This window comes from Pimephales promelas, chromosome 9 (genome assembly GCF_988280905.1).
Source record: "Pimephales promelas chromosome 9, fPimPro1.hap1.1, whole genome shotgun sequence".
In the NCBI taxonomy this organism is placed as follows: Eukaryota; Metazoa; Chordata; class Actinopteri; order Cypriniformes; family Leuciscidae; genus Pimephales; species Pimephales promelas.
In genome coordinates this window covers 31,363,275-31,377,934 of record NC_142777.1, presented here as the reverse complement: position 1 = coordinate 31,377,934, position 14,660 = coordinate 31,363,275, and the positions used below count along the sequence as shown (strand labels likewise).

Below are 14,660 nucleotides of genomic sequence, written 5' to 3'. Positions count from 1 at the left end.
GCCCCAAAAAAAGGAACACAGATGTTCAAATTAAGCACAGTAGGTAAAATGGCACAAAAGCTATTTTAGCCTGACCTATTCACACCGTGCACAGGAAAAGCAAAAAATAACTGGGAATGTTCCAAACTACACAGTCGCAAAATTAAGTAGTCAGTGGTTAATCTGAAAGAAGAAAGATTTGTATAAATGGGCTGGTTTGGTCACGGTCACAAGATATCGATGGCATATAGAATACAAAAGTTAACTTTCTAGCTTGAAACGAGGTCCTGAATACAGCAATCATATAGTACATACAGTGAGATTCTGGAGGAAAAAAAAAAAGTATGCAATGTGTAATACAAAAACTCCAACTACAACAGACTAACAATTACACATAGCAGCAATTATTTTTCACAGCAGGTGATTTGACATCCGGCAATAATAATCTTGAAATGTATTGAATGAGTTACAAAAGCAGTGCGCTGATGGCAGTGTCAGTGTCATTTTAAAGGGTAAAGGGGACATGTTTATGAAAATGGATTTTAAGAAAGTAAAGTACTTTATTTTTATTAACGATATTTACAGCTTATCGAAATGCTCTGTTCGTCGTCTCCAAATATAGAAGGAATTGACCCCTCATTCAGATGAAGTTGATCGGCAAACCCTTCTTTATACAGGCAGAGGTTGTTGAAGTTGGAATCCTTGAAGTGCTTCGCGCACACAAAAAATTACTTTACCCACAGATTTGGGAACATTTTCTTGATAAATAAAACCAGGCACTTCAAAGAGGTTCTGATGCTGGGAAACGGTGTAATGAAGCGTGTTGGTCACTACATCCAACAACCGAACATTTTGACTTATCCTCTCGTAACTTCTGCATCATTGAGCTTGGACTACAAAATCGGAGCGAGAAATAAAAATGTGTGTTGGGATGGTGTTGTTGGGCTGATAGTCAATGTACTTTTTTGGCAGTTCCGCTGCAAATACTGTGACGTAATTGTTCAAAATAGAAAACAGAAAAATCGGAACAGGTTGCAAAATATGACCAAAACAGAATATAAAGATATAAACGAAGCACCTGAAGAGAATAATCTAAACTAAAACCTTTCTGTACTTATAAACACCCCAAATATACAACAAAATGCATTTAAGGGCTAAAAAAGTGGATTTAACGTGATATGCCCCCTTTAATGAATGGTTAAAACAACTGATCTGTCCAATACTGAACACGAGACAAAAAAAAACAACAAAAAAACTCAACCATGCATTTCAGAGGTTCTAATGCTGGGAGACGGTGTAATGAAGTGTGTTGGTCACTACACCCAACAACCGGACATTTTGACTTATCCTCTCATAACTTCTGCATCCTTGAGCAAAAAAAAACAAAAAAAAAACGAAACACTTTACAATAAGGTTCTATTTATTAAACTACATTAGTTAAATTTTATTAATATTAGTTTCTATGTGGGTTTTACTCCATGACAAAACCACCCCAGTCATTCTAGAATAATTCATTTTTTGGGTTAAACCCTTCTGATTGGCCATTGTGTCTCAATAAATCAACAGATATGCCTGTGATTGGCTACATTGCTCAGACGCACATTTGCTTATCAGATCGGTTTTGAAAAAGCGGTATTGTTATATTGGTATAAAAGCGGTACCCTATCCTAAACAAGTTTTTTAATTCATTCACATGCAGTAATTTTCCGTCGCAAACGCAAAATGTATATACACACACACGCACACAAAATGAATATTAAAAGCACATGATTATCCACATTTAGCCAGTAAGCTCAATAGGCTGTCATCAAACAAGGCTCTATTTTCAAAAGGAGGAACAGTCTGATTTCCATTACATTAAGTTCAGCAAACCCACATGAAGAAAAATCAGCCAAAAGACAGAGGAGCTGAGAAAAATGCAGACAACAGCTAAGTTGTGCATGTCTTATGTTTAGTGAAATCTCCAATGGGGTTATGCAGTATGAACGCTCTATTAAGTCCAGCATTCAGATTCTGTCCCCACCACTGCAGATCGACAGGAGTATAAAAGGTCTCTGTGACGTCGGTTTGCTTGTGACGCGTTTTGTGTAGAAAACCTGAACGAAGGAAAGTGAGAGAGAAGGGAAGGGCTGATCTGATTGCAAGTCATCGTATATTAAATTAAATATCAGCTTCCTGAGAGATTATATTGTAAATTCATTCATCAACACCTAATTGAAGTAAACTAAATTTGAAATCTCTTGTTTTAATTTACAGCTACAAAGAGGTGAATCGCCCAACAAAAACAAAGCACTAAACCACACATACATGTATATAAACACATACAAAACATACAACCTGAGCAGACAGGAAAGAGACGACGAGATTTAATGTAATTGTTAATTTCGGCTACGAACTGCCGCAACACGTTGCAGTTATCATATTCTGACTGTGACGAACCAGAGGAAAAAAAGTAAGGGAGGGGGAGGGTGCATTGAATCAAACGCCAAAGCACTGTGCAAGTGTGCAAGGCGGAAAGTGAGCGAGCCAGGGAGCGAACCAAAGCGCGCATGAGAGAGGGAGAGGAAGAGAGAGAGAGAAACTGCACTGATGATCGACGCCAGCCTGCCACCACTCTGTAGCAGTGAGTGGCTGCAACAAAAGCACAGAATAACATCTCAGCTCCTCTCCTCTGCTTTTCCCCTCACTGCATTTCCCTTCCTCGGTGCCGAGAACTCCACACAACACAGCCACACGGAACCGCCGTCGCAAGTGCAGCCTCTGCCTGCCATCAACAAGTTAAAGGACATTGGGTACTGAAAGAGGAATGCGTGATCTTCAATTAACCAATTGAGCTGACATCATTGCGGTGGAAAAGAAAAAAGGCAGCTAAGGGACGGAGGGATCTACTCAGTGGTGCTGCTTTGGATGCAAATCAACTTTAAATTTAAGGATTCCTGGAAGGCAAAAAAATGCAGATATTTTCTTAATCTGGGAATTGAATAGCAGGACTGAAAAAAGGAGAGATCCAAAAAATAGAAAACCGCATCCCAGGACATGGAATTCCTGAATTTGGTTCAACTGGGGGGGCTCAGCACTTCTTTATTTCTGAAGAGCTTGATTCCTCTTGTATTTACCCAAAAGGTTTTTTTCCCTTTGGATTTCTCTTCCATCTGGCTGCTCCAAAAGTCTGCGGAAAAAGACAGTTGAATGCAGCCTCCGATGTACACAAAAGAATGGGTAAGTTAGCCCTTTTATTCACAGAGTCTGGACCTGAATAGGCAATGTAGTGAATAGGAGGGGGGACAGTGGCTGTCAGGGTCTCTAGAAACATCTATATACTTAAAATGCTGCTTTCCTTTTCTTTCCCATATGCTTGTAATATTTAATAAGTGGTCCTTTCCAGCAGAGGGGGGAAAGCCGACTTACAAGCCACTTAAATTACTGCAAAAAAAAATTGTAAAAAAAATAATAATAATAATAATAATAATAATTAAAATGGAAAATGAAGGCATATTCAGCTGGGGTGGGGGAGATCAAACATAATAAATAATAATAATTAAAAGGACTAAAAAACTAAGGACCCCCAAATAAATATTGTAATACTGCAATCCAAAAGATATGGATGGATCATTTCTGCATTAAAATGACTTAAGCATAACTATTAGCGCAACTCATTGAACATTGATTTCAAATGTTAATTTATAATTATTGGATCAACAAGCAGATTGCTTTGGCTGTAGAGAAATTTAGAGAGAGCGTGCAAGAAAAAAAAAATCTGTGTACTGCAGAGATTAGATTTCCCTCCCCCCAGTTTATTTTCTTATCTTTAAACCCACCCAGGTTTCCATTCAAGGTGGCCATTGGTGGGACAAGCACCAGCGGCACTTTGTGTGATCAGCATGCTACTGTGCCTCCCTCCTGTGTCATGCACAACTTGCCCCCAGAAATGCCGATGTGAAGACCTGCAGTTTTACTGCGACACACAGGGGCTCCTGGCGCCCCCAGACGGTGTGGATAAAGGGGCCCTTGGACTTTCGCTTAGACACAACAGCATCAGCGAGCTCAGCTCAGACCAGTTCTTTGGCTTCACCCAGCTTACTTGGCTTCATCTGGACCACAACCAAATAACTACAGTCCATGAAGATGCCTTCCAGGGGCTGTACAAACTCAAGGACCTTAACCTGAGCTCAAACCGCATCACCAAGCTGCCAAACACAACCTTCATCCACCTCATCAACCTGCAGATCTTGGATCTCTCCTTCAACCAGATGATGGCTCTGGAGCCTGAGCTCTTTCACGGGCTCCGGAAACTTCAGATCCTTCACCTGCGGTCAAACTCCCTGCGCACGACACCCGTGCGGGCCTTCTGGGACTGCCGGAGCCTGGAATACCTTGGCCTGAGCAACAACCGGCTCCGTAGCCTAGCGCGGAACGGCTTTGCCGGGTTAATTAAGCTCCGGGAGCTCCATTTGGAACACAATCACTTGACCAAGATTAACTTGGCACACTTCCCTCGTCTGGTTGCCCTCCAGTTCCTTTATCTACAATGGAACAAGATCAACAATTTAACATGCACCATGGAATGGAAATGGACAACTCTGGAGAAACTGGATCTCACTGGGAACGAGATACGTGTACTCACCCCTGACGTGTTCGAGACTTTGCCCAGCCTCAAGATCTTGCTGCTGGATAACAACAAACTGACCAGCCTCGATACCCAAACCATGGATATGTGGAAGTCCCTAACTGTGATCGGGTTGTCGAGCAACCTTTGGGAATGTACCAAACGGATCTGCCATTTGGCCACTTGGCTGAGCACCTTTAAGGGTCGATGGGAACATTCTATCCTCTGCCACAGTCCCGAGTACTCACAGGGCGAGGAAATACTGGATGCAGTTTACGGATTCCAACTTTGCCAAAATTTCTCTGCCCCGGTCATAATGACCAGCACTAGTACGGATGCCATGCTCCCAGAGATCACAAGCTCCATGTTTGGAAATATGCAGACACCTACGCAAGACTTCTACGCAGAGGATTTTGGGAGCTTTACGATTGTCACTACTACTACCACCACCACCACCCAATCCCCACGCACTGCCCTTGCTACTACCATGACGGTGGAGGGGACAGATGTTACAGAGGACTACTCCGCTTTGGACAACACAGTGCTGACCCAGAGGGTCATTATTGGCACCATGGCTCTGTTGTTTTCATTCTTTCTCATTATTTTTGTAGTGTATATATCTCGAAAATGCTGTCCTCCCACTCTGAGGCGGATCCGCCATTGCTCGGCCATTCAGAACCGGCGACAGATGAGGACCCAGCAGAGGCAGCCAATGGCGGACCTGGCTACACAGGTGCCCTATAACGAGTACGATCCTGGTCACGAGGAGGGTGCACTTGTGATCATCAATGGCTATGGGCAGTGCAAATGTCAGCAACTGCCTTACAAAGAGTGTGAAGTATAAACTATTTATTCTTGCAGTGTATGGGTTTAACCATTTGTCCATTTCAAAAGATACAGGGTTTGCTTTTGGACATTTTTTGTTCCCTTTTGAGTTTGTATGAAGAAAGTTTCTTTGAAATTGTTAGCTTTGGAAATCTATGAAAGCTTGAGATGCCTGGGATGAATTTGAAAAGAAGAAATATAGAGAAATCCACAAGTTTATTTTTGTAATACAAAGGTTCATATCTAGCTGGGGCAATCATTCTCAGCAGAGGAAGGTTGGATGCGTCATTGCATCACCAGTTTGTGTACTATGTATTCTGCAGCACAGAGGAGATGAGAAATCTATAGCTAAACCACCTGGAACCCTGTGCTCCAGAAAACAGTTTATAAAATGACATATCTTCTGATAAATTGTGAAATTTTATTACATGGGAAAATGGTTACATATGCTGAGCAGTAAAAAATTTTAAGGATAAAAAAAAAAGACCCTGCACATTAGCAACACTATAGATCTCACTCACATATTCACTTTTGGGGAGAGGAAAACACAAATCAGATGGATACAAAGCATAATTTTTAACTCATCTTTTCTAAATTGAGAACAAACACTGTTACAATCTGAGCCACATAATGAAATTTAGATTTGAACAGGGAATTCAACCCACTCGCGTTACTTGGCTTTCTCGTGTGGCAGAAATGATCCTTTCACTTTCGAGTCTTAAATTCAAACTAATGAGAACACTTAACAGCCTTCTTGTTTCTGTATTTGGTTAAATTCAATCAACTCGTTCCAGTTCCTTGAAATCTTAAAGCCTAGCACTTTGTGCAAAAAGGTTAATGTCCAATATGGCTCTAACAAAATGGCAAATAAAAAGCTCCATTACAACTTCAGCAGGGATTTACTAAAATGTTAAGAGGCGATTGCTCAATTTTCATTGTGCATATATTCTTACATAAGATTGTTTAAAACACTGACATCCTCACTGTGACAGAACAATGCTGCTTGGATCACTGCATCATTAATTAATGGTAGAGACCGTCAAAGAAAGCTAGACGAAGCAAACACCAGCGAGAATAACTTCCTAGAGAGAAGGTTAGGGAAAAGAAAGGAGGAATGCAGAGGACACTGACAATTGTCTCCTAAAAATAAATGTGCATGCTTTGTCGCACTGTTCGAATGCAGCAAAGACCATAATCATACCTGACAGCTTCAACATTGAGTCAATAAAGCCCTGGGAAAACAAATATAAATGATCTGTCACCCAAAACCTCTGCCCTGAATGTTTCAGCCTCCTCGGCCAGTACAAAATTATTGCATGAGATCTGCTGCCTTCATTGAAGTAAGAAAGTTATTACTTCACAGCCTTGATCCTTTTAGTCCATAAATACAAAAAAAAGCCTTCATTTGTCTGTGCAAGGAATATCCAGAGGTTCATACCAAGGACACAAAAGAAACCAAAACAGAGAGAAAAGCTGAAGTAAAGTGTAGCGCAGCTCTCAGGAGAGCAGGCAGAAGACAGCAGGAGGCTGGGTCAGGAGACATTTGTATGCAGCACTGAGGACAGACATTAGCATCAAACTAAAGAAGCTGCTGCTGCAGTAACTTAGCTCTTTGTGTTGAAATCAAGAGTTGGGGGCAGGGATGCACAGGGGGGGTAAAGGAAGCACAAACACCAGTTAGCATCTAATTGAAGTCAATGAGCATCCTAGGAGCCACCGAGTGAGGCTGAATCAGGGTACATAAACCATTAGAGGAAAAAAAGAACTGCCTGACAAAACAGTGAATGACAACACCCTGGGCAAGATCTTGAAAGCACTTGAACGGCACACTAGTCAAGCTGCAATTATTGCCTCAATGCAGAAAAAAAAAATTAGTCATCAAGCTATATAGCTTAAGAGAAAACTGCTTTAGTCATATCCTGGCAGGAGGTTTTGGTGTAAAGCTCCAAATCTGAGAATTGGCATCTATATCAAAGATTTTCTAGTCACCTACCTAATGGTGATAGAAAAAAAAAAGATTAACTATCCAATACTGAAATAAAGCATGCCGAAGAGACTGGTTAAAGTTGTCCTCTAGAGGGTGCTGTAAAATACCATGAATGAGAAATGACTGCAAAACTTCTTTTCTCTAAATCCAACCCTGTAAAAGACAACTATGTTGATAAAACAAATAGAAAGGGAATGCAGGTCTGTGTAGCTAATCTCTAATCTATTTTGTGCATCCAGAGGTGTAGCTGGTTTCCTGCATCCCAAAAAGTTTTTTTTTTTTTTTTTTCCAAATGCGGTTTGACTAAACGATTAAAACTACAGCTAACATTTACTGAGCCAAGAACATCCACCAATGGTGTTGCTTTGTTTTGGATTTAGCCAAGCTTTGTGCGTTCCTCAAATCCTAGCATGATTAAAGAAAACAGATTACCTGCCATGCACATTAGCATCATTACAAAAGAAAAAAAAAAAAAAAAACTCATATCCTGATCTGATAGTTTAGGCGTGTGACGGGGAAGAACGACCTTCTTATGAAATTCTGACAAACTGCTTAAACTATCAGCTTATATGAAATCACACACAAAAAAAACACTAAACATGAATCCATTTGCACTCCTGTAAACTTTTTTTGAAGAGGGATCTTTCCATACGCTGAAGTCCTGCTGCTCACTCTGGTCAAAACAGTCCCTTCAAATCACAACCCAGAAAGTACTTTGTGCAAAAATTAATGCTTTTCACCCTCCTCTTCCCAAAACCCTGCTTTTTCCTTTTGTATTGTAAAATGTACTATTTCATATCTGTATAGTGGGTAAAGATGTGGCCAACTGAAAAAGATCTTTTTTTTCCTTAAGACGTATATTTTTAAATAAAAATGTTACAATTTATAAATGTTTTGGTCTAATATGCTCTTTAGATACATATGGTCATACTTGCCTGTATATACTGTTGGTTCCTTTAAAATATCTTTTACACAAAGGATTGTAGAAGCGTTATGTATCAAACGTGCCTAATACAGAGATGGCTGAAAGCCTTTTACGATCGGTGCACTCAGGGTATTCAGTTTAAGCTTCAGGCAAGTGTGCCCTTCTGAAGTAAATGACTTCTTATATTATTAATATTATCATAACTCTGCACTCACCTGCCCTTCTAAATCGAGATGATAACATGCCTGATTGACTGGTATCAAATGCAACACCACAACAGAGATTCCACTCTAGCCCAGGGAAGAATGTTTTAATCAGCTTAAAAATGCTATTATAAAAATGAGTTGATTGACATTGGTTGAAAACGATTATCCAACCCACTGATTCTTGATTTAAATATGATCTAAGTAGTGTTAGGTAGGAGGACATTGGCAGAAAACCAGATCAAAAATTTTGCGGGAGAATTATGGGACCATTACTTCCCTCATGTGAAGTGCTGCATATATATCTGTCTGGACAGGTTTTTCCTTCTCTTTTCCTCTGAGATTCTTCAGTAAGCAGAGAACGTAAAATGGTGCTGATGCATGACACTACCGGTGGGAAATTACTAAGGTCTCAGACGCTCTAGAAATACTGTTCCAAATATAAAATGAAAAGAAAATGAAAGTTAGTCACTCTGAACCCACATTACTGATTTTCATCCAAAACAGTATTACGAGTAAAATCTGAGCTTTGGCCAAGAAGAGGAAGAATCGTAGCAAATTTTTTTTTTTTTTTGTGATTTATAAAATAGAATAAATACAAATATACGTATATTGCAAAGCCATTAGTGAAACCAGTGATTTCCTCAAAACTTCAGCCTCTGTGGAGGTTTCAAAAGAGTGAGGTTGGCAGCAAGCATATGCCATAGTAGCTACACGCCTGTGTTATATACTGTGCAATGCACAAGTACTGCAGGGCAAGCTGGAAGAAAAACAATTTCCAGTGCAGAATATAGCAGACCAAAAACATAAATAATACCCCGACTGTTACTGTATGCCTAACCTTGGGAGTCTAATACATCAGGCACTGTGAATATCAGCTTTTATGTAGGCATTTTAAATGCTTTTTCTATAAATAATACATTCAGCTACCCAGCCACTTCAACAACAATGATATTGAGTGTCATCCATGATTTCTGCCTGACAGTTTATAGATTTTAAATCATTTGTAAATCTCGAGATCGTATAACCCAGACGATAGAATTGTTTTTAATGATGTTACTGCACGAATAAGGTAAACGAGAGAAGCGATTGGTCGACTCCATCTTGATCACTGGTTCACAGATGCTGTGCCTATATGCATTTTCTCCAGAGAAAAAGAAAAGTTGTTGGGGAGTGGGGGAGGCAGAATGGCTGAAGCTCAAAATGATTTATAGAGGACAGCCATTTCTGAAGCCTTCTTACAGAGGCTTCAGATGCAGCGGCTTTCTAAGGCTTTTCACTCACTGCGAAAAGAAGCTATTAACTCCAAAGGTCATTTTTAATTTGGTTGCAGCCCTGCATGGCAGAGGTCTGTCCCCATCTGAGGAAATGAAAACAGAAGTGAATTAACACAGGATTTAAGTACACTAACATGAACATAAGAAAGTGAAGAAAGAGAACTTTGTGCTCGAACTGTATGGCGTGTACCCAATTACGAAGGCTCGTTTAAAACCTACATGAAGTCACTGAACACAAACAAATGAAAAGGCGACTCCGAGACCAAATGAAAACAGGCTAATACATTTAGAGGATTTCTTATTGTATCACGACAGTCACTCCAACCGTTAATTCGCTCCCTCTGTTTTTAAGTCAACAAAAAAGGGTCGTATTTCCTCTCTGCATCCTTTCCTTAGAGCTCCGAGCTCTCAGGGACCACAGAGGATGAATGGACACCTCTCTTCAAAACAAGTCTCTCAAAATTAACTATATTAAAGCAAAGGGCCGAAGCTCCATTAGCCACCAAAGATAGTCATCCCTCATACACTCCCTGATCAAAGTAGTAAACAAAAAGGAAATGATAGAGAGAGGCGCAATGCAGCTCAATGAACCAGATAACGAAAAATAAAAGGTTTATTTGTTAGATTCAGCTGAAGCACATTTGCCCTTGGATGTTAAGATCATACCAAATGTTATAGTGCAAATTACTATCTGTGCATGAGGAAAGTCAAATGCAAAACCTCTATTCTGCAAAGGCAAAAAGAAAAACACTTAAGAAGAATTTAATTTTACAATTTTTTTTTTTTTTTAATCGATATTTTTTCGGTATTTTCGCAAACACTGAACATAATATCTGAGTGACCTTAATTTTATTACTAGTCATTCTAAACTAGATGTCATCCTCTTATTTACCTAGTGCGATGTTACAATGGGGTGACAAAACCCTGGCTGTATTCGAAATCGAATACTTCTATACTATATTCTGGGTGAAATAGTAGGTAACAATGTAAAGTAATATGGCAGAAGTAGGCAAAAAGTACCCAGATGACCAACTACTAGCAAGATTCTGAAGTGTGCATATATGATGGACACTTAATGGATTTGTGAATAGCAATGGTCAAATTCACATAAATTTCTCAAACTGTCTGCCTTGAAACATAACGTATGTATATCAGCATATTGGATCCCTGCATTAGTCTTAACGTGACAGCAGGCTAAAAGTCTTTCTGCTGTCTGTGTATTTTTGGGTATGATTAACATTAAAAATAAATCACTCACTGCTCTTCACTGAATAACATTTTGTAACTTAAATAAGGAAGAATCTTAAATGTATAAAATGAAGTACAGTGCATTTTATAAGCAGTGTTATTTTATATTTGATTACTTTATTCAATTTCTATAACTGAAAACTAATGTTTGCCCTACCTGAAGCTGTGTTAAATTTCACTGGTATCTAAAATGTTCGCATCATAACCTTATTTATAACAAAACAAGGATACATGTGTGTCAAAAACCACAAATATTTTTCACATCACTTTTTATTGTAATGGGGCCAGTGAAAATTTAATCACTGAATTAATCAAAATCTCAAACCAAATCGAGATCTTGTGAATCGGAACAGGACATTTGTATCGATACCCAACCCTACACTGGACATCTATAAATAATGTAATGTGTTGGGTAATATACTGGTTGAAACCTTAATAAAACATTAAAAGGAAAGCTAAGGGATCTGGGAATGTGTACACATTAGTTAACAAAGGACTTTTAAACATGTACAGCCGTAGTTTATAATTTGATGCAATGCATGGCAACAAATACAGAAAAGACAAGTTTTACCAGTTTAATCCACATTTTAATGTACCTGCTATAAAAGTACCAGAAAGAAAAGAAAGAATCAACCATTACTTTTGCTTTCTACATTGTTAATAATGCGGACTATCACTGGATGTGGACACACAGGATTTAAATGACAAAACGCTCCATTTATCTCTCACATGGTTGCCAAGGAAACAGTGTTCTGCCAAACTGAATTCGTGTTCATTACCATCCAGGGTATGACGAACAAAGACATTCATTATCCTTGTTCTGACCAAAAGTAACTTTATGCAGCCCTATTCATGAGAATGTCTGAGATCTAAGCATCAGAGGGAAGCAATAGCAGATATCAAGGTGCATGCAGAGCTAATGCAATGAGTCAGAGCTAATTTACATCTGCAGGTTAAGAAAAGGCCCTAATAACACTGACATAACTGTTCTTTGACTTGGCAATAGAGGTGACCTTCATACTACAGAGCTTGGCAACAAAAGCAGTTACAGAACTTAACAGAAAAGCGTTTTCATCCCTAAAACACCACACGATCAGAAATAGTCAGAGTCGGGCTGAAAACAGCTCTGTGATGTGGCACAGAGAAGGCCTGCCACAGTCGCCCACACAGTCTTCATAATCAAATGCGATACAAGCCTGCTATAATTACTCCTCTCTGGATTTCATCACGTTTGCCTATTATGTCTTAGTGCCACAGGTGAAACATCTGCATCGCACTCATCATTGACTCACTGAATACAGTCAAGAGACAATGTGCACGATTTCAGGAAATCCAATTAATGTCTCAAACCTCCTGCAAAGGTGCTCTTGAAAAGTAATCAGATATATCGAAGGGCAAATTGCATCAAGATCTTGGTAGAAACACCAACCAGACACTAACTATAGCCCATTTCTCCTAGTGCCACTCCATGTCTATTCGATCCAAACAAGCCTTTTCAACCAGGCCAGAACCAATAAGACTGCCATTTGCAGGCAGGAGAGAAAAGCTAGAGGGAAACTCAACCCACAAGCTTCAAGGACTCAAGAGTGGTGTATGTTTGAAGCATTTATTATGAGCTTCCAATTAATCTCAAAAATGCTCACCAGGTAGCACGGATCAATCTGGATTCTTGTCAGCAAATTCCTCCATAACATTTACTGCTTTCCACATTTTAAAGTTTCTCCTCCCTGGAATCCAAACATACATCTTGGACTGGAGACCAGACAAGCAAGCAATAAGTTACGAGAAGCTGTGCGGCATCGTGAAGAAGTAACGGCTGAAGGGCTGTGTTGCATCGTGAATAAGTAACTTTGCTTCGCGCCGTGCCTCCAACCCCTTCGGCTGTTACTTATTCACTCGAGTAGCTTATTGCTTATAAAACTACGGTGGCCGAGAGGTGCAAAACAAATCACAATTATGAAAACAAAAAATTAGGTCAGAAAACACAACGACAATTCAGAAAACAAAATAACAAATCAGAAAACACAAAAACAAATCTGAAAACAAATTAACAAGTCAGAAAACACAACGACAAGTCAGACAAAACGGAAAAGGTAGGTATATGTGGCGAATGGAATACTGATCGCTGATTGGACGAGACATCTGTCAATCAAGACATACAGAAAGTACAGCAGACTGCGCCTGCGGCAGAAGAAAGATTGATTCGCATGTGTATGTGTAAATATTAGCTGTCTATTTAGCCGGCTAATTTAGTGATATTATGGAGAACAAAACTTTTCAAATTAAAATCTTCCTACCACTATTAGTAAACGCAACTCCTTTAAGCTTGCGTTCGGTTATCCACTGGACCGCGCTGCCTAGTTCAAAGTAAACTAGTGAAACAACTGAAACCAGCGCTATTTTGTTCTCTATTTTTTCTTACTGACCGAGAAACCGCTTCAGATGATTCAGTGACAGAACGGTCCGAACGAATCCGAATCGTTTCCTACTGTTATGCACGCGCGTTTGGCCAATTCGTGAAAAGGAGATAGGAATCGAACCAACGAATGATTAATATCGCTGGTTCAGTCAACAGAAATACGGGACACACATATTAACTGCTGAAATATTCGGACTGAAAACGTTTTTCTCAGGTCAGTCGGAGCGCTCGTGGTACACACACAGTGCGTATACAGCTGCACGCGCCACTGCGGCCACGCGCATATCAAACCAAATTTAGCCGCACCACCAGAAAATAGGAGGGGGAGGTTGGAGTGCTCTCGGGCCGCATGGAGATGATTGGCGGGCCGCACTTGGCCCGCGGGCTGCCAATTGAATAGCCCTAGCCTAGACGATACAGCTAATATTTACACATGCACACGCGAATCGATCTTTCTTCTGCCTGTATGTCTTGATTGACAGATGTCTCGTACAATCAGCGATCAGTATTCCATTCGCCACATATACCTACCTTTTCCTTTTTGTCTGACTTGTCATTGTGTTTTCTGACTTGTTAATTTGTTTTCAGATTTGTTTTTGTGTTTTCTGATTTGTTAATTTGTTTTCAGATTTGTTGTTGTGTTTTCTGAATTGTCGTTGTGTTTTCTGACTTGTTTTTTTGTTTTTATAATTGTGATTTGTTTTGCACCTCTCGGCCACCGTATAAAACAGTTACCACACGATAAAAACATTAAAGTAAAAAATAAATTATGTATTAGTGCAACTTTCATCAAGTAAAATCACTAAAAGCTTTCCTTACACTAGAAAAAAGTCCCTGACCTTGTCCCTGACCGTGAACAGCAACGTTCCAATGTGTAATATGCACGAAAGTAGGGCTGGGCGATATGGCCAAAAAATAAAATGTCAGATTTAATTTTTTATTTTTATTCGATTTACGATTTTTTACGATAGATCAACTTTTATGTAAAAGTAAAAGCAGCATATTTTTAAATGCTGTCTGAGCTAATAAATACATAAATTCATTATATCACTGTGATTAATGACAAAGTTTAATTAAAAAAGCACACAAAAACATTGCGATTACCCTTTTTGAAGTAAAATCTAGATTGTGACAATCAAATAATCAAGTAATAATGGCGAGCTTAAATTAGTACAGATTCTTGAATAATAG

General features: G+C 39.4%; 2 protein-coding genes across 2 annotated transcripts in view; one reads left to right on the top strand and one right to left on the bottom strand.

Moving 5' to 3' along the window:
* ctnna1 (catenin alpha 1) overlaps nt 1-14,660 on the bottom strand; it is a 106,608-nt gene that overhangs the window by 48,697 nt on the left and 43,251 nt on the right. The window lies entirely within an intron of this gene.
* lrrtm2 (leucine rich repeat transmembrane neuronal 2) lies at nt 2,967-8,287 on the top strand. The gene is made up of 2 exons (XM_039649271.2): nt 2,967-3,198; nt 3,802-8,287. Exons 1-2 carry the CDS (start codon nt 3,195-3,197, stop codon nt 5,427-5,429), a joined length of 1,632 nt encoding a protein of 543 aa, XP_039505205.2. The 5' UTR covers nt 2,967-3,194; the 3' UTR covers nt 5,430-8,287.